The sequence below is a fragment of the Centrocercus urophasianus genome, unplaced genomic scaffold (assembly GCF_019232065.1).
Source record: "Centrocercus urophasianus isolate 14NV4802_14NV808 unplaced genomic scaffold, USGS_Curo_1.0 seq_14, whole genome shotgun sequence".
Taxonomy (NCBI): Eukaryota; Metazoa; Chordata; class Aves; order Galliformes; family Phasianidae; genus Centrocercus; species Centrocercus urophasianus.
The window spans coordinates 10,305,469-10,323,640 of NW_024884586.1; the positions used below are offsets into that span (position 1 = coordinate 10,305,469).

Consider the following 18,172-nt stretch of genomic DNA (forward strand, 5'->3'; position numbering starts at 1 on the left):
ATGGCATGGACTTGCCCTCCAGGAGCAGGAAGGACAGTGAGATGCATAACATGGAGCTACAGCCAACCCTATGCAGCTCTGCGGGAGCTTAGGAAGCTCTGCAGCTTCCCCAGCATGCAAGACCAGTCCCTAAGCAACCTGCACCAGAGCCACCGGATGCACTGCAGGGAGTCTGCTGCCACTCAGCACAGCCCTGGGCATGCACAGGCAGGGGGCACTGAGCAGATGATCTCAATTCAGTCCTAAGAAAATCACTGCTTACCTTTTCTAAGTCACAGCTTCAAAACAAATCTGACTGCGGCCTAAAAGCAAGACTGTATCCTCAAGCCTCCTAGGAAAACAGCACTAAGAATTTAGCTTTGGTTCCATTTTTCCATGAGAAAAGCCAAACCAATTACACAACACTTCGAAATTCTTTAAAGAGTCTAAACAGACTTTTCTAGATGAAGAAAAAGATTCTGGTTCAGTAACAAGAGATCAGAAGAATGCACGGTTGAAAGAAAGATACTGGTGGATAAAAGCATTGTTAAACACAACTGTTGTACAGAATGGGTTATGAAAACATTACAAACCCTCCCCCCCCATCCTGATTTTTAAAAATTTATCCCCACAGCAGTTTCATAGCTTTCTTGGGTAAGATCCTGCAAGTGATTTGAGGAAATACGTAATGGAGCAATATAATCTCTTCAAACATCTGCACTTGCACAAAACACAGCCAGCAGTCTCAGAGCATACCAGCTACAGCATCATCCTAGTTTAGTAGGAGGAAGGAGAGAAACCAGCATCGATGGACTTTATTCAATGTTTTATTTTTGTACAAAAAGGTTTAAAATGGTAAGCAATCTGCATGCTAAGAAAATAAAACCAATACGTCACACTATCCAAAAGCCATTTGTTTCCTCAGTTTTTGAAGTTGCAAGCTATGCCACAAGTTGATTTGGGCCCAGGTGGGGAATGCCAAACTGCTGAGCTCGTGCGTTTGAAATACCGAGGCTTGCTCTTGCCAAAAATATCTTCCAGCTTAGGGCTTGCTATCAACCCAAAGAGTTGGTCAACATTCACTGGATGATAATACTGGTGCAGAATGGCTTGATTAAGCTGAGACCCTATGAAAACAACCATATCAGAGAAACAGACTCAAATAAGTTGTCAGTGCTCTGCTTAAGGTGTCCTTTCCCTTAGAGCCCACAAGAACAGTTACTCTTCTTCATCCACACCCCCTAAACAAACACTGCAACCTGCACAGTGAATGTGATAAACAGTCTTCCTGGTCACTGTAAAGCTTTAAGCACCACATCCATCTCTGGGTTGCCAACAACATTTGTTTTATGTCACTTGTCACCACACTAGAAATACCCCAAACTTGCCACACCTTGGTTTACCACAGGGGGAAGGACTGCCTCAAACTGATGAGCCCACACCATTCTCTCACACCCTTGAATCCAAACACGCACAGAACTCTGGTTTAGCTTTGACACAACAGCACTTGCAAGAAAGCAGATCCAGCCCCTCTCACCAAGCAGCTGCCAACAGTGCTGAAGTCTCACACTCCTGAACTGTACTTTAAGGAAGCTGAGATCACGCTGAACAGATCTGGAGAGCTCCTGCTTCCCGGGGAAGGAATTAAAAGACTAATCAAACATGGCACCTACCATCAGCCCAGGCAGGGACAGGCTTCCGAGGTTCATTCTCATCATCTGTGGAGTCATCACTGTTCAGATCCATCCCATAGTTATTGGGGGACCTGGATTCTTTTGTGCCCTTTGAAGGTGCTAAGCAGGATGTGGAGATAGGTTTCTGAAACCACAGAGACAACATTTATGAGAGCAGCAAACATACCTTGCAGCCTGACAGAAGAGTTTGCTTTACCAGAGCAGGCTTACCCAGTCTGACCCCTTGCAGGCATCTCAAAGCTCTGGCATTAGCAAGACAAACAGGCTGTACTCAGATCCCAGATTAGATCCCACAGCAATACGGTGTTAATGTATCTATGGTAGGAACCCTCACACTAACACAAAGCCATGAGTTAAGAGGGAGGTTTACAGTGCCCCATGTTGGTAGCCAGAAATAAGAACTGACAGCAGACTTTCTAGAGCAGATTCTTCATATACACATTTACTTTCATTCCTAGTTCAAGAAACAGGAGAGCAGAAAGGTTACTCAATTGTGTATGGGAAAATTTTCACCTCCACAAGAACTGAAACACTTGTAATATTCTTTTTTGACAGGTTATTTGGGTTGAAATTTCCAGAAGTGCTCAAATCCTTCTGGCTTTTTTTTTTTTTTTTTTCCTCCCAGATCTGTTTTGAAACCATGACTTGATGAAAGCCAAGCCCAGAACTGTATACCACAGCAGGAACTGCAAACTGCAGAACTCAAACAGCTGCTTGTTCAACCTGCAGCTTTCTAGTTGTGGAGAACTGCCTGCCAGCATCTGGTGAGCATGGAACTAGGGCTCCATTTCTCTTTGAAGCTGCAGGTCAGAATAACACAAGACAAAGCCTGGAGGAACATGCTGCCTTTGCAGTGAAGAACAGGGAATGTCTAGAAGACCTGGCAGTTGCATATAGAGCAGAAATGCCTATAAGTACTGACCAGAGGACAAGCCAGGAAAGGCATCATTATGGAGATACTGCACAGACTACTGGCATACCCCTCAGAAGTGTCTGTACAGTGGAAAGCACAGTAGGAGGAATAAACTTGATAAAACAGTGATAAAACAGTGCTACAGTTGCAGGGCTGTAGTTATGTTAGGATCACAGAGGTGTGGTGCAAAGAAGGTGGAATCACGTACTCTTTTTTAGTGCCCAGCAATAGTACAAAAGGCAATGGGAGCAGCCTAAACTGAATTTCAGGCAGTTGGCTGAACACCAGGAAATGCTTTTTTTGCTGTGGTTGTCCAGAGAAGACAACTTTCTTAGAGATAAGGAAAACCTGTCTGAAAACAGTCCAATGTAAGTTGCTTTACGTGATCCTGCTTGAACAGAGGTGTTGGACCAGCTACCTCCAGAGGACCCTTAACCTCCACTATTTTTTTTTGCAGTGTTCTTCACGTTTAATCCAAGTACAGGAACAAGGAAATACAGATGTGCTTATTTACTCTGTATAAGTACAAAACCAGTCACTGTATTCTGTGACTTGTAAGCCTCTTCTGGTTTGTTTTGTTCTATAGCTCAAACCCATACACATGTTTGACAGTAGATCCGATTTTCACTCTCTACAACTGACATACATAATAAAGTCAGCCACAGGAAACCAGTCAGAAGGGACACTCAGGGCTGACTGAGTCTTTTAGCAGCTTTTTCTCCACCCCTCCAGACTTCAGGAGTAAACAGTTCAAGTTCAAACAAGCATCTGGAGATTTAAGTAGCTAAATAGACTTCACAGGCAAGCCTGAATCAGTGCTGCTACCGTGTAGCTGAAGGCTCTGCAAGCTGAACTGACACCTCATGGTGTGCTGCCATCCTGTGGTCATTTCCAGCATCTTTTCAAGGAGAAAACAATCGCTTTTCGTTCATCTTCTCCTGTGCTGAACTCCCAGCTAAGTACCAGATAAGAAAAACTCCTCCATCCTCACTCTACACAACTTCAGTTAAACCTCAACAGTCTATTTTGAGGATTTCATCTCCTGGTCACCTTCTTCATCACAGCCAAGTAATAAGTCAGCAGGTTAACAACAAAACATAAGAGCAAATCAGATACCACAGATCCATTTCAAGGGCTCCACTGGAACTGAAGCTCACCTTCACAGTTTTGCTCAGCCACGTGCTGGAGGCAGCAGTAAAAGATTCCGGTTGCTCGATTTTCTTCTCTTCAGCCAGCTGCTGCTGGGGCTCCTGCAGACCATGTCCCTTCTGTCAAGATGTAAGAATTAAGCTATTCATTAATGTTCACCCAAGCAAAACAAGCAGGCTATATCTGGAATTTATTTTCTGAAGAAATTCTCTATTCCTTTGTCTTCAGCAGGGTGAGGGGGAAGAAATTAAGAATCACACAGATAAAGTGACAGCTGTCTTGGCTCAGATTCACATCAGTGAAGTCTCTAGAGCCCGCACTCTTATCACTTTCAGCTAGTTATTAGAGGTCACTGCAGTGGATTCTGGTCGCTTGCCTCTCTTCTACTGTCCAAACAGCTGATGCAGATGTTCTGGGCTTCCTTCCTTCTAACAAAGAGGAAAGCATTGCAGTACTTCAGCTCCTTTTCAACCCACACCACTTGATCCAGGTGTTTCATCTGCCACTCTCGTTAACAGGGGAGAAGCTAACACAAGAGGAAGAGCTGTAGCCACTCTAAATTAGATTCAGCTTCTTTCTTACCTGGAGAAGCTTCACCATGCCCCAGTATAGTAACCAGTAAACAGCCCAGTTGCTGGTTATATGCTGGAATTCAAACTTTCATTAAATTTATATAGCAAAAATAGGAGCCCCGTGGCTAACAGCTTCTAAACTAAGCACAGTCAGAACAAAAAAGAAGAAAGAATTTATCCTCAAGAGTGGTACCATTTGGGAGTTTGATTATGTTTTAAATTAGTGCAGAAGGCAGACGAGTGAGGGATTATTTAAAGTGGAAATAAAATATTACTATGATATTTTGCAGCTTTGACTAATAGCTAACCTTGAAACACAAAGAAGTAACAAAGGACTTGGAAAGCAAGTCCCACTTTAAAAAAAAAAAAAAAGATGTCTGCATGTTCTATGCCTTACTACTTTACAACAGAATTTGTCACAAGCCACTGTAATGCCTCACCGTTGTGTTTTTATCAGTAAACACCATGGACTCCATCTGTGAATAGGGGGCCTTCTCTTTCCCCCACTGCTTGAGATCCCTGGGAAACAAAATTATAGTTTAGTTACACAGAAAAGCATGTTTCCACCCTTCCCTCCTAGCTTTCTTACAGGCTCTTGCTTTAGCACCCCAAACCTTTGGAATCACCTGACACTCACATCAGATTCCCAATTGCAGAAATACTGTTTATATTTATTGCTTGTTGCTAAGGCCCCCTCTCCAGAATAGAAACAGGCTAATACCTCTCCTTCGTTTGTTCCACCTGTTGCTGCTTTACAAGATTTTTCAGTTCCAAAACTCTTCCTTTTTCTTCCACTTCAACTTCTCTCCTCTTCTGCAGCAGTTCTTGCTGCTCAAGTTCACATTCCTCCTGAAGAACAAACAGATCTGTAGCCCTCCAATTCAAGTTGGAAAAGATGGTGTGGATATGAAATGGGTGCTTTGAGACAAATCATGCTCATTAAATCCTTTTCTTATCTTTCACAGCCTACCCACTACCAGTTGGGCAGTATTTCCTTTCTGTCTCCACAGGTTCCCAGGTGCTCAAATCCAGCATTAACTGTCTAGACAGAAACCTTGCAGCAGATACTTCGATTTCCCCAAATCCCCATGGCTCCTGGCAGTAACTGCTCCCTGTGCAACCAGGCAGATCAGTGCATGGATTCCTTTCCTTTTCTATGTGCAGGAGGGATCTAGAGCTGTTCTTACCAACTTCAGTATCTTCTGCTTCCGCACATCACTTTCCCAAGGTTTCTTTGAAAGCTTTTTCTTGCTCCGTTCCTCAGACACCTTTTCTTCCCGCACCTGTGAGAGACGCACCTGAAAAAGCCCCATGCATCTGCTCCACCACCCCTCATTTACCAAATGGAGGGTAGGGAGGATAGGGAGAGCTTCTTAAGTATGAAGACTGGCATTCAGTCTTATTCTAATAAGACTGAGAACCCAGCACCAGGCACACGTGTACTGTATTTAGCACCAACCTTGTGCAAGTCCATCACTTACTACAGGTCATGTGATGAGAAACCCACCACCTGGAGTGCTGAAAGAAGAGCACAGAAGCTGTTACAGATATACAAAATACAAGCTTTCATCCTGTATGTGATTCTCTGCAGAACAAGGACATCTAGCATCTTATGTTTTATCTCAAAATGCTGTACGCTGCAGCTGAGCTGCAGTACTGCAGTATGAATTGAGGACCTGAAACCTGAGCCCCAGATACTGTGCTTTTGCCAGAGCTGTCCCAGTCAGTGCATTATTCCTTCTTTTTCTAGGGCTGAGCTTTTCCAAAAGTCAGTCTAGCCCACTCTTTAAAGTGAGCAACCATATATTTTCCTGGAGCTCCATCCAGGTTAGCTTAACACAGCCTCCCTCATTTCTGAAGAACCTGTACTGTTGTACAAAAGCAGTTCACATATTGTCATCAATGGCTGATGCTGGCATACTTCTTTTCTATCTGTCCTTAAAAAAAGGGAGGAGACAAAGCCTTAAAAACAGACACAAAATGAAACACACACAGTTGTTGCTGCCACATCTACTAATCACGCACATTCCTTGCTCACTTGGTAGCTTTTCCTTCCTGCCATGCTTCTGCAACCTCTGTGGTTTCACTGTCTGTAATGCGGTACAAACAACTAGATGACACTGTCTCACTGCTGGGTCTGTTCACAGGACAGTCAAGGGATGCGGCCACATTCCTTGAACACAGAGCACTACAGACACTGCATGTCAGAACAGGAACGTGTAGAGTGGCAGAGGTATGGAGAACAAAAGCCTCTCCTTGTTAGACAGAGAATTTCAAAACCTATTTTAGATGCAGACTTTCCCACCACCTGATTAGTCACCGTGAGCAGCAGCCCTGTGCTTGCACACATCATTCCAGTGGCCTGTTTGCACCCGCTTGATCTCACAGCTCACTGTGATAATTTCATTATTCTGAATGGCTCAAAGCTTAGTCAGGCTTCTAACCTTTTCATCACTCTGTAAAATCTTCTGTTCCATCCGTTTTTTCTTCTCTTCTTCCATTTGTTCCACTCGCTCTCGAGCCTGCAGTGCTTTCCTCAGTCGTTCTTCCCTCTTCCTGAGTAATGTGTGTGCAAGAGGGGCCTGTTAGCTTTGTTTGCTCTAACACAGAGGATGACAAGGGAACAAGGATCTACAGTAGTAACTTGAAGTTGTGGCTCATTTTCTAACACAGCAGCAGCCTGCCACGGATCATGAGAAAACAATTATTTTGCTCAAACTGCTTTGTCTGAGCTTAACCTCAGCTCACATGTGGATTTAGGCCACCAGAAATCAGCAGGTGCTTTACACTGATGCAGTTATTACTGCAGCAAGCCATGAGCAGCCTTGCTTGAGATATGAGCCCAGGGATCATCCTCAACTAAATGTTCCTTCTGGGTGGGATGCACAAAGCATGGTATAGCAACACTGCCTGCCTGGCAGGAAGAAGAAAAAAAAAAAAAAGAGACTTCAAGGCAACTCTGCACTGAACCAGGGAAGGAGCAGGATGTAAGGGACTCAACTCACTGCTTCATTTCTGCCTGTCTCCGTCTCTTTTCTTCCTCCACTTTCTTCTTCCTTTGTTCCTCAGCCTCCTGTTTCTTCCTGAGGCTTTCCAGTCTCTGTCGCTCCTTCTCCTAAAGGGAGATGAGTTCAGACTATACCAATTGCTGGGTCCTGTTTCTACCCTCAGGCTGCTTGTGCAGTAGCAGCTAGAGGCTAAGCTGCCTGCTAAACAAAGAAGTCCCTATCATGTTCGCCCACACACAGGGATGGAAAGTGAATAGTAGATAAGAAACAATGCAGATTTGGCAGCAGCACTTATTGAACCGCACCACCTTCTCAGAGCAGAAGAGTCATGGGGATGGCAGGAAAACACTTAAGTCTTTCAGCTGTTCAGAATACGTTTCAGGTAAGAGAAGTTACCCAGCACTCTGCAGCTGTAGGTGACTGCCTGTAGTAAACATTTCGTGCCCAGGTCAGTGTTACCTATGTGAGCAAGTGGAAGAAGGAGGGAGACAGAGTGCAAGTAGTCATGCTTAGAGGCCAAAAGGTTTCTTAGCAGTTCCCAGCTCTGGCAGAATACACCTGCAAAGGAGATCTTGCCACCTCACCACCACCATGATCAATTTACATTTTTGGATAGAAGAATTGTGTGGATGCCAATGCAAGAAGAAAGAGCTGTTAGTGTTGTGAGACAAGAAGCACAACCACCATAGTCCTCCAACCCCACAGTTAAATGTGTCATTACTTACAACAAAGTCTCCCTGTAGAGAAAAGACACACAATGAATGTTTGTAAGAAATACCAGAAGCCTGCACCACCCCTGTTAGCTGCAGCTCCTTTCAAGTACACGCTAGGAAACCCACTGCATGACCCCACAGTCTGTCTTTCAGCCCTGAAGCAGCCAATTATGTGACACAAAGGCAGATTCCCATTGCAAAATGAGACGCTTCCCATTTTACCACAATTGAACAGTTCTAGAACATAAAGTGTCTCTGCTGACTATAGGCAAAGCAGCGAGATTTCTCTGCATCTGAGGACAGACTGATGACTGGTACTAAACACAAAACAAACAACCCTGGCTAGTAACAGTGTTTGTGGCCTTGCCTTGCTTCAACTGTCCAAATAGTTTCCCTCCACTGGGGAGGCTGAGGTAGAATTATGAGGACAATTTGCTGTTAAGACCTACACTGATCCATGGCAGCCAACAGAACCAGGAATATATTTGTGCTTTTCTAAACAGTCATCCTGCCACTCCCCCAGACTTGATCCTCTCCTCCATCTCTGTGAGGGGAAGTGGAATTCTGATGCACCTTAAGATTAGGTCGGGTGGGAGTATTGCATTTGATGAAATTCTTTATGACACCTCCATGTTCTGTGGACCCAGAGGTTGTAAGTAGCTGGTTTCTCTGCACAGCCTGAAGGAAGTTTTTCAATGGTCTAACCACCTAAGAGGAAAAGATAGAAGGAAATTACCACCTGCTAGGGAAAGGAAGGCAATGAGAGGCCATGGCAAAGACTCACCTTGCTAGCTGGAGAAGCAGAAGGTGGAGTCAGGTTTGCAGAATTCATGTGCTTGTCATCCAGAGGGGAGCGGGCACCACCTGGATGCTGGCGGTTCCATACAGCACCCATTGCTTGCTTATAGCTTCTTGTCCTGTTGGCATTAGCAAGAGGGACATGAAGTCTGCATTAAGCTCCTCAAGTATTAACAGGAACATTTACTTACTGTTTCACAGATCCCTCTCCCTACCACTACCACCAGTTTGGCCTCCTAGGAGTCAGTAAACTATGGAGCAGGAGCACCATCTAGTCATTAATTATGGACAAGAAAGGCACCTGACAACTTGGTAAGGGAACACTCAAATTTCAGAGGAGTGATACACAACATCACTCCCATTCTCATTCCTCACTCACATAATTCCCAGAAAGCAATGTATATCATATCTGGTATCAACAACAAAAGACAGACACAATCCACACGTGTTAGCAACTAGCCATTCCCACCCACCTCACTGGCAGGGTTTCATTTGCTTTATAGACACTTTGGATATTCACAGAAACATGACCCTTGTCAGAAATCCCCCAATGTGCACCCACTAATTTCAGTGGGAAACAGGGGGACCACCTTACCGCACAGCTGGGGCCCAAACCAGCAACAGTTCCAAGGAAAGCTGCAGATTCTGACCCATCACATATGGGTAACATAGTTAAGCACCCACATGAGAACAGAGGTTACTGCTACTCTCCGTTCCCACCCATCACCCACAGCAAATCCACCCCAGCAAAACTTAACAGGACAGACTAAGGACAAAGCTAAAAGCAGTTCACATCTCACATAAAACATCAGTAATATAAGCAGCGAGAAAATAAGTCAGGCATTCCAGACACTTGCACAAGATAAAAATAAATAGGTAGGTCACCTGCTTGGGTTGCTGTCTGAAACTACTCCCAGACCACCCCTTCATGAACCACTCAGAGCTGCATTTAAGCTGTGAGGTAACAGCGCTGTTTTAGTAATCTTTGCTGATTTGTGCATGAATTAATCCATCTGGGATCCAGGTCTGGCTCAGGGAGCAAAAAAGGCCAGAGAAACCACACGGAGCTCCCACAGCACAATATTCCAAGACTCCTCTGGGGAGGGGACAGGAAGGGAAACACCCTAAGCTTTTTAAATTATTTAAACAGGCCGAGCCTAACTCCTCCCAGACCATAGGTTCATTCCTCTCTTGCAAAGGTCTCATACCATAGGCGTGAAGGATTCTCTTGGGACTTGGCACAGTGGGCTTGTTCTTGGTTCTTGTTCTGGGCTTCACTCTTGGGATTTACACAGCTTCCTGTGAAGAAACCTGTAGTCAACACCACATTCAAGGCATTCTGCAGGGCTCTTACTCCAGTTGAAAGCCCCATGGCACATAACCAAACTGCAAACGCAGAAGCCAAGATGGCTACCTTGAATACTGTACACAAGTATCAAAGAATGCATCTTGTACAGAGCCTTCTGATTAGGCACAACCTGTCTCACCAGAAAGACCGCAGGTACTCTTAATTCCATTCCAGCTATGGCTGCTGTGAAATCCTACAGATCCCACAGAAGACACTCTAAATATCTCCACGTCCTTGCTTTGAGGCACAGTAAATATGTAAGATGTTTAAATCCTCACCGAATGCAAGACCAAAGATGACAAGGTTGTCAAGGTACTTTAGCAGAGTATTATGCATAGAAGAGAACAAATCTGAGTGTTGTCTCAAGTGTTCCCACGTATTCATTATGAAGACTGAAGTTTGACTGAACCATGTTTGTCTCAAGGCTTGGATACAAACCTTCGCAAGGATTTACAAGATGTCCTTGCTTATCTAACTGCATGCCTCATCCCCTCAGGAGATAACAGTTTTTTCAGGTAAACCTATATTGACTGGTCAAGTGTAGTTTTGTTTCAGCACAAATCCCAGATTTCCCGTATACCTCATGTAGAATCCTTAGTCTGTGTTCCTCTGAGGCCTCATACAAGAAATACAAGACTACCTCAACATTACCTTCATTATTCTCTGTCTGCTGCTCAGGAGACAAGTGCTGTGCAGGAGGGCTGACATCTTTTTCACTTTTGCTTGAAGTGAAAAAGTTTTCAGGAGCCTAAAGGAAAGGGAAACAAACATTAGCTTAGCCCTGAGGAACAAGACTGCAACAAACCTTCAATCCTGAAAAAAGAAGAAAAACAACCCAGTCACTCCCAACTGCAAGCCTACTGCTAGCCTAGGGATTCTTCCACCCAACCAGAGTCGTGCTAGACAGATACATGCTGATTCAATTCAGTAACACAGGACCCTGCTTGTGAAACTCCCACCAAGGCTGGTAAGATGACTGTTGCCCAGCGTTTTCCTCATCAACAGTAGGACACTTTGATTTGACTTTAGGTCAAATAAAGTGCCTCTGGGATAAAGGACAGCTTCTATACACTTCGGAGACAAGTTCCAACTACAGATATTCTATTCTTGAATGAAAGAAATCCCTTTAAAGTATCTAAGATTACAGTATAATGATACACTTTAAATACCATTGGTAGTATATTCTCAGGAGTATAACCAAGTCATTGAAGCAGCATACAGGCTGCCTGCACACACACACAGGATGTGCCCTTCCCTACCTGCTAAGCTACCATCACCCACAGTAGAACCAGCTGTCCACTCATCCTTCTGCAGCTTCCCAATGGCACCAGTGAACTGGTTGGAGGCAGAGCCAGCCCCTTTCTCTGCTGGGCTAATTTTCAGATAAGCTGGTTTACAGTACAATCACACAAGATATTTTTGCCAGTTCAAAGGATAGGCTGTTTCTTTGTCTTGCTAGCATTGAAGACTTACGTGAGCTTGTCGTGTACACAGCCTCTCTGGTAAAATAAAGCACATTAACTTGAACTGCCCTTCTGAATCCTGTAATTCAAATCGGCCAGGCAACAAAGACTTGCTAAGAATATACACAGTCAATCACCATGCCCAGATGACAGGCAAAAGCTTGCAGACTCCTGGGAATCTGTCCAACAGCCTATGAAAGCTCCATCTTAAAGAGGCCTTAGCAAGGCACAAAAGGCCTCCATCCACCAGGAGCTGTGGCCGACAGGCATAACAAGCTGCCCAAGCATTAGAAAGGCTGTACTATCCAACTCAGCAATGCTTTTGCTAAGCTTGAAGAGATGTGATATAATCAATCCTGGGCTGCACTCCTCACATCCAGTCATAATGCTTCCAGCAGCTCTGCAGAAGATCAGCAGGTCATCCATCAGAACTCACCTTTTCACTTGGGGAGTTCAGTTCCAGTCCAGTTCTGCAAAAAAGAAAGCATCTTGATTATTTCAGTTCTCTGAAGTAAAAGAAACACTGCTTTGTCCTTGGTGCACCTCTACCAGGACAGCATTCAGAAAGGTGAACTATAGGGAATGCAAATACGATAAAGCTAGCATATGGTACCCAAGGAAAAGGCAGGCAAGTGTTAAGTACATCCAGATAAAGGCAGGAACCTGTTTGAGCCAGGCCACGCAGAGATGGAACTGTAAATTCCTCTGATGGACTGTTTAATTACACTGCTGAATAATACAGTGAGCTTTGTTCTTCCCTTTTCCTGTAGTACTTCCATGCAGGAGGTAACAAAGTTCTGCGCACCTCAGCCAGAGAGCATCTTACCTGTTCACCTTTCAAATCAGACAAGCTGACTAACCTCCAGCACCTCCTGGCATCCAGAAGCTGGTTAAAGCCAATGGCTGCAGGACATGATTCACATGATAACAGACAGAGCCATCGCTAGTAGGCTCTCAGAGCTTGAGGCATAGGGCTGGATCCTGCATTAATGCAGTGATCAACCTCACTGTTAGCAAGAACAAGCTTCTGAAAAGGATGGGGCTGTGTCTGAACAACAGAAGCTTGGAAATATCAACAAACTCCAGGTGATGACATCACATGGAACAGTCAATTACAAAACCACAGTCCTGCAATACAGCAGCAACCTCTACAGCTTCTGTATTCTTTGCAGGTGTTTTTTTTTTTTTTTTTTTTTTTTTGTGGTTTCTTCCTGCCTGCTACAATGGTAGCCTCACCTCAAGTTATTGGTCACATCTTCTTCCACAAAAACCTCTAAGGAGCTTTGACCTAGAGGGGAAAGAAAAAAAAATAGCATAACAAAAGCCATCTTGGGGATTTCAATCTGAGGCTTTCCAACAGCGGCAGTGGGTGAGTGGTAGAGCTCAGGTCTCTGTGCAGACTTCTCCCAGGGAACACGCTGATTGCTCATCTCAGCTTTCCACATGAGCACTACCACCTCCCTCGAGTGTCACTGACAAACTGGTGTAGGCTGGGAAGGCAGAGAACTGGAGCAGCAGCTCCTCTGTCTGCAGACTGCTCCAGCTGCACAAACATGCTCATGCCTGTGTCACAGAGATATCATTTCCCAGTCAATTGATTTCAGTTTCTGCCTCCCTGCACAATTTTATGCAGAGATTTGGTCGATTTGGGCTGATTCTATTTCCCCTCCCAACATCACTTAGATGAAAGTGTTTTAACAAATGCCTAGATACAGTGTGACTCAAAGCTGACAAAACTAAATACCAAAGGCATTAGTGCTTTATTAGAAGCCAATCTGGTTTCAGAAACAATGATTTTTAGAAAGCCCAAATCTGAAAGCCATCTAGCCTTGTCAGGAGCAGCGAGAACAAGGGATATGAAAAACATGGTGCTGGACTTTTGAATCTTATTTCCTCAGATGACTGTGCTATTTAGTTCTTTGTCCATGAGCTTCATCTTCACCCAGAAAGCATCTGAGTTCCTCTGCCAATTTCAGAGACCAGACACATTCATCTTCTTCCAGTTTCTCAAAAGAATCCACAAAAGACACTCATACTAAAAGACCCTCTGCAGGAAATGCAGTAGCCTCAAGGCAATAAGCTACCAAACCACACACATACCTAGAATGGATCCACGAGGATGTATTTTCCCTTCTATTCTGCATTTATTTGCCTTTTTTTTTTTTTTTTTTTTTTTTTTTTTTTTTTTTTTTTTTTTAAGTCATCTGCAACTCCTGTGACTCAGTTTCCAGTACCTGTGCCCCACCTTATACTCCTTCCACGGTAGAACAGAGCCTGAGGCTCACCCTGACAGCAGATGAGGACTCGAGGATTGCACCCTAAATGGATAGAAGCCACAAAACCTACTGCTGTGGAAACTAGGAGGAACTGCAGTTAATATGGATGAGCAACTTTACAGCAGAGCTGAGAAGCTGACTTAGCCAAAAGAACGCACTCAATAACAGAAAACTTACAGCTCACTCTGCTGGAGGCAGAGGAAGATTCTTGTGCTGCTGCCTTCTTTGCAATGGCCCTGCTGATAGATCTCCGGATCATGCTCTCTCTTTTGCTGGCCAGAGAATATTTTTCAGCCAAGGAGGTCCTATGGCTTTTGTGGGTGCCACCCACACAGCTTCGGCGTCCAGAGCGTCGTGTTTTGGATGTCACTATGGTCATTTTGTTGTTGGAGTCCTGGAGAAGCACCTTCTCTAGGCTCTGAGAAGACAGATCTCCTTGGGGCATGGCAGGATGTCTATTTCTAGTAGCCTTGGGAGTGGACGTACTTGCTTTTCGTTCAATGGTCTCTTCCTCCTCTACTGCTGTCTGGTCATGAGGGACTGCACTGACAGCAGGCACCTCATGCAGTTCATTGATTGCACCCTCCAGGGACGCCTGCTCTGCTGGAACAGCCTCACAGTCTGCATCACCACAATCAGCACTGTCTTGCTGTGGAGGTAACTCAGCCTGAGGGCAGTCATTGCAATCCACTTCCACCATGGAACTTTGTGCTTCTGCTGGCAATTTCTCACGCAGTGCTGGAAGCTCCATTTCAGTGTTGGTCTCAGACCTCACCTGACAGCTAGGATTCTGGGGATGCTCTTTGCTGCAGCGTCTTTGGGAACTTGGCCTGGAAGATGCTAGCTTAACACTGCTTCTCCTTCTGGACAACCTTAAATAAGAACAAATGAAACAATGCAGAAATCTCCCACTCCTAAACCATTTCAAAACAAAGACAAGCTTTGCAGCAAACCTACAGCCTTCCTCCCTACATCCACTTCCCCTTACAACACACCTTTTGCCATTGGCTAAATGCAGGAGAAAAAACCTTGAAATCTCTCAAATGCTCTAGCAGATTTAGCCAGGCATACTAAATTTACTTGCAACTAAAGGCTGCATCTAAAAACACAACCAGCAGCAGCTGAGGTACCAGGACGCTTGCAATTCTTTGTGGATATTAACCCACAGCCCCAGCTGGACCTGATGTCAGGGGACAGTAAAATCATACTGGTACAACCCACTCCCTGCCCCAAGTGAAGCGCAGACACCCACACGGGAAGGAATTCTAGATTTTTGGTTTGGGGAAGTTCCACAGTGAAAATTCAGCTTTGAAATGCTTTGCATTAGCTAATTTAACAAGAGATAATGAAGCCATTTACTTGATCAACAAGTCAAGAAGATTAAGTGGGCAAAACCAGAAGACAACCTCAGTGTTTCAGACATGAAACAAAGTTGAGAGCCAAGGTAGAAGTGGCTAACAGCAAGAAAACAGAGCTACAAAAACCCAAGGCACCATAAACTAGTTAAATGAGCAAGGCTTTACAGTTCCTGGTGGAAGAACACTCACAACTAGCCTTCAGATTGATTCCCTCTGCATTCCTTCCAGTTTTGTTCTCTTAATTTCTCATTCTGACCTCTAGCAATAAACATCACTTCCTGCTAAAGTTCACAAAAACAAGACTATTAATTGGGAAATTCATCAGCATGCTAATAAGTGGTTTCTAAAATATGTACTGAGGGAACCATAGCAATGGAAACAATGGCCTGAGCCTGCAGGATTAATGTGCTTAACTCTGACATGAACTTCCTGTTGACAGATGATCATCCAACCTTTCAGACATTGCCACATCAGCAGATTTTTCTCAAAGCTAAATTTAAATTAGGAAAAAACACATGCAAGATTTGTCATCTTTATGGAAGCAATCAAGCTGCTATCCAGCTGCTACCTGAAAACTAACAGTATGGCTTCAGAACTCTCCATGTTTAGATTTGCAGTATTTTCTCCTCCTGCCCTCCTTCAGCACATACATTCATGAACTTCCCACGCTTCCTTACTATTCTTGCTGTTCTCTCCATCCTCCATGTCTAGTTTATGTCAGTCTTTCAGTTCTAACTTTCCTGTGGTGTTTTTCATCATGGTTATCAAAAGTTAAGGGCCTTACCACACAGTTTATTACTGTATATCCAGTTACTGGGTTAGGGCACATGAAAGCAATTATCAGCACGCCTACCCTCAGATCACAGCATATGCTTCTCTGAAAAGAGAGTTATTAACCACCTTGTCCCAACCACAAGATGAAAGCAGATGCAGTCGGCCACCATGAAGGTAAATCAAGGAAGTTAATTAGCATCAAAACCAAATCGCTCCCCAAACAATCCCTTCTTTGCATCCAATTTGCAGACAACAGTTGTCACGAAGAAAGGCATTCCTCCATTTATCCACCTCCTTACCTCTTCTACTTAATGAGATTTGGCTTACTTTCCAGTGAATATCTTCACTGGTACAGGAAAGGGAAATAAGAAAATGAAGTTTGGCAGCTTGCCATCACTACTGTTGCTTCCATCTTCAAGCTGCAGAAACTCTCTTGGGCAGCAGCAAAGGGGCAGGCTGCGTGACAGAACAGTGGCACTGTCTACACAGAAAGCTGTTAAGAGCACGAGGTAAAAAGCACAATACAAGCTACATTTCTTCTGCAGTCTACTTGCAGTAGATAAGATGCACAGTTTTAGGTTCCATCTATTTAGGGTTAATCTTGAAAAACAAATCCAGTAAGGATGGTTATATACCAAATCACTTGGAACTTTTACACGTTTCATCCCAAACCCCTCTCAGTCCTTTCTATCTGCTAACTTAAATAACACAATAGGCATGACACTTTTGCACATTCCTTCTAGCAGGCTACATTCTCAGATGAGTGAACACGGGAGCAACCTCAGGTTGAAAGCTGTGCTGAAAAAAACATGAAATTAAATGAGAAGAAAACTCAAGCAAACAAGAAAGTAGAAAAAGATATTTATTGTTTTTAAACGAACAGAAAGAACACAAAGGGACAACTAATCCTCTACTAAATTTTCACAAGAATCAAAGTGTTGACTGACCTTGACACACCATTTTAAATTTAATCTTTACTAAATCAAAAAACAAGCAGCTATTCTGGGTACGCATATGCAGAAACAGTTAAAATTCCATTTCACTGTTAAATGCCACATGCAGCAGAGCCAGACTCACCCACCTCCTCCTGGTTGGCTCATTCTCATCTTTCAGAGCTGAAGACTGCCTCTTCCTAGGCCGTCTCCTCTGGGATGGCGTTTTGGGCATCAGGCCAGGTTCAGCTCTGAAGTTAATGCTGAAATGCAGAAAGCAGAGGCTGCCTTCCACTGCTAACTGCCCGCCACCCAGCCATAGCAATGTTCACCCATTAAGAGCAACAGGGGAGAAGCAATTGAGGTGTAACACCAGCTGGCACTAATGCCTAAACGAAGCTGCAAAACACAGCCACATTAAATCCATCACTCAGCTGAACAACACTCTTTCCCTAGGCTTACACCAGGGCTGCACAACCAGCGGGCAGGAGCACACACAGCTTTGTGCTCTCTGTGTTCGAGAGCATCCTGGGAGGCTCCCTGGAGGGCAACCCCTACCTATCCAGCATCCTCAAGCCCTGCTCCTCCACCTCCCGCAGCCAGGCCAAGTGCTTGTGCTCAGCATCGTAAAGGAATCGGGACAGTCTCTGCCCGCACACTTCCAGGAGCTGCGTGGGACCGTCGGCTGCCGCCATGACCTTGCCTGAAACACAGGAGACAAAATGAAAACCTTCCAGGATACAAAGGATGACCGAAGCCCACTTCGTGCCTCGCAGCAGGGTACAAATAAGCGCAGCCACAGTTCTAAGACAGATGCAAACCCAGAGGACCTCCCTAGTGGCCTTCCCAAGCCCGTAGGACCAGCTACTAAGACACCAAGGCTCACCTCACCACCTCTCACCCAGGAAGGGCTCACTACCACGGCTCTTTCCCCCCTTCCACTCCTGGTCCCAAATATCGCGGCTTCTACCAATCACGGTGCTCCTCCAGCGGAGCCCTCCTCGCTACTGGCTGCCTCCCGCGTCCATCACTTCCCTGCTATTAAAATCCAGTTGCCTATTGGTCCTCTACCCCAAGCCCCACCTTCCAAGTCCTCCACAACCACAGAGGTGGGCGAGCAGAAGAGAAGCAACTTTTGAGAGCGCCGCGCTCGCCTCCTGACCAATGAGGAGGGCGGGCGGCGGGGAGCGCGGCG

At 44.8% G+C, this 18,172-nt stretch overlaps 2 protein-coding genes across 5 annotated transcripts; both read right to left on the minus strand.

Moving 5' to 3' along the window:
• Positions 1-807: 807 nt before the first annotated feature.
• On the minus strand, positions 808-5,760 carry LOC122158339 (inner centromere protein-like). Its single transcript, XM_042814986.1, has 6 exons — positions 5,495-5,760; positions 5,029-5,156; positions 4,748-4,826; positions 3,744-3,854; positions 1,653-1,797; positions 808-1,106 (listed from the first exon to the last, which is right to left on the minus strand). Exons 1-6 carry the CDS (start codon positions 5,618-5,620, stop codon positions 901-903), a joined length of 795 nt encoding a protein of 264 aa, XP_042670920.1. The 5' UTR covers positions 5,621-5,760; the 3' UTR covers positions 808-900.
• LOC122158338 (inner centromere protein-like) lies at positions 5,516-17,957 on the minus strand. 4 transcript variants are annotated; one of them, XM_042814982.1, is made up of 15 exons: positions 17,864-17,957; positions 17,536-17,680; positions 17,127-17,240; positions 14,091-14,785; positions 12,874-12,925; positions 12,074-12,107; positions 10,826-10,922; positions 10,035-10,125; positions 8,813-8,945; positions 8,602-8,736; positions 8,041-8,052; positions 7,313-7,422; positions 6,752-6,863; positions 5,767-5,825; positions 5,516-5,605 (listed from the first exon to the last, which is right to left on the minus strand). In XM_042814982.1, the coding sequence occupies exons 2-14, from the start codon at positions 17,670-17,672 to the stop codon at positions 5,781-5,783; spliced, it is 1,767 nt and encodes a 588-aa protein (XP_042670916.1). In that variant the 5' UTR covers positions 17,673-17,680; positions 17,864-17,957; the 3' UTR covers positions 5,516-5,605; positions 5,767-5,780. The 4 variants fall into 4 exon arrangements, with proteins under 4 accessions (XP_042670916.1, XP_042670917.1, XP_042670918.1 ...); XM_042814983.1 differs by lacking the exon at positions 8,041-8,052; XM_042814984.1 differs by lacking the exons at positions 8,041-8,052; positions 8,602-8,736.
• Positions 17,958-18,172: the final 215 nt, after the last annotated feature.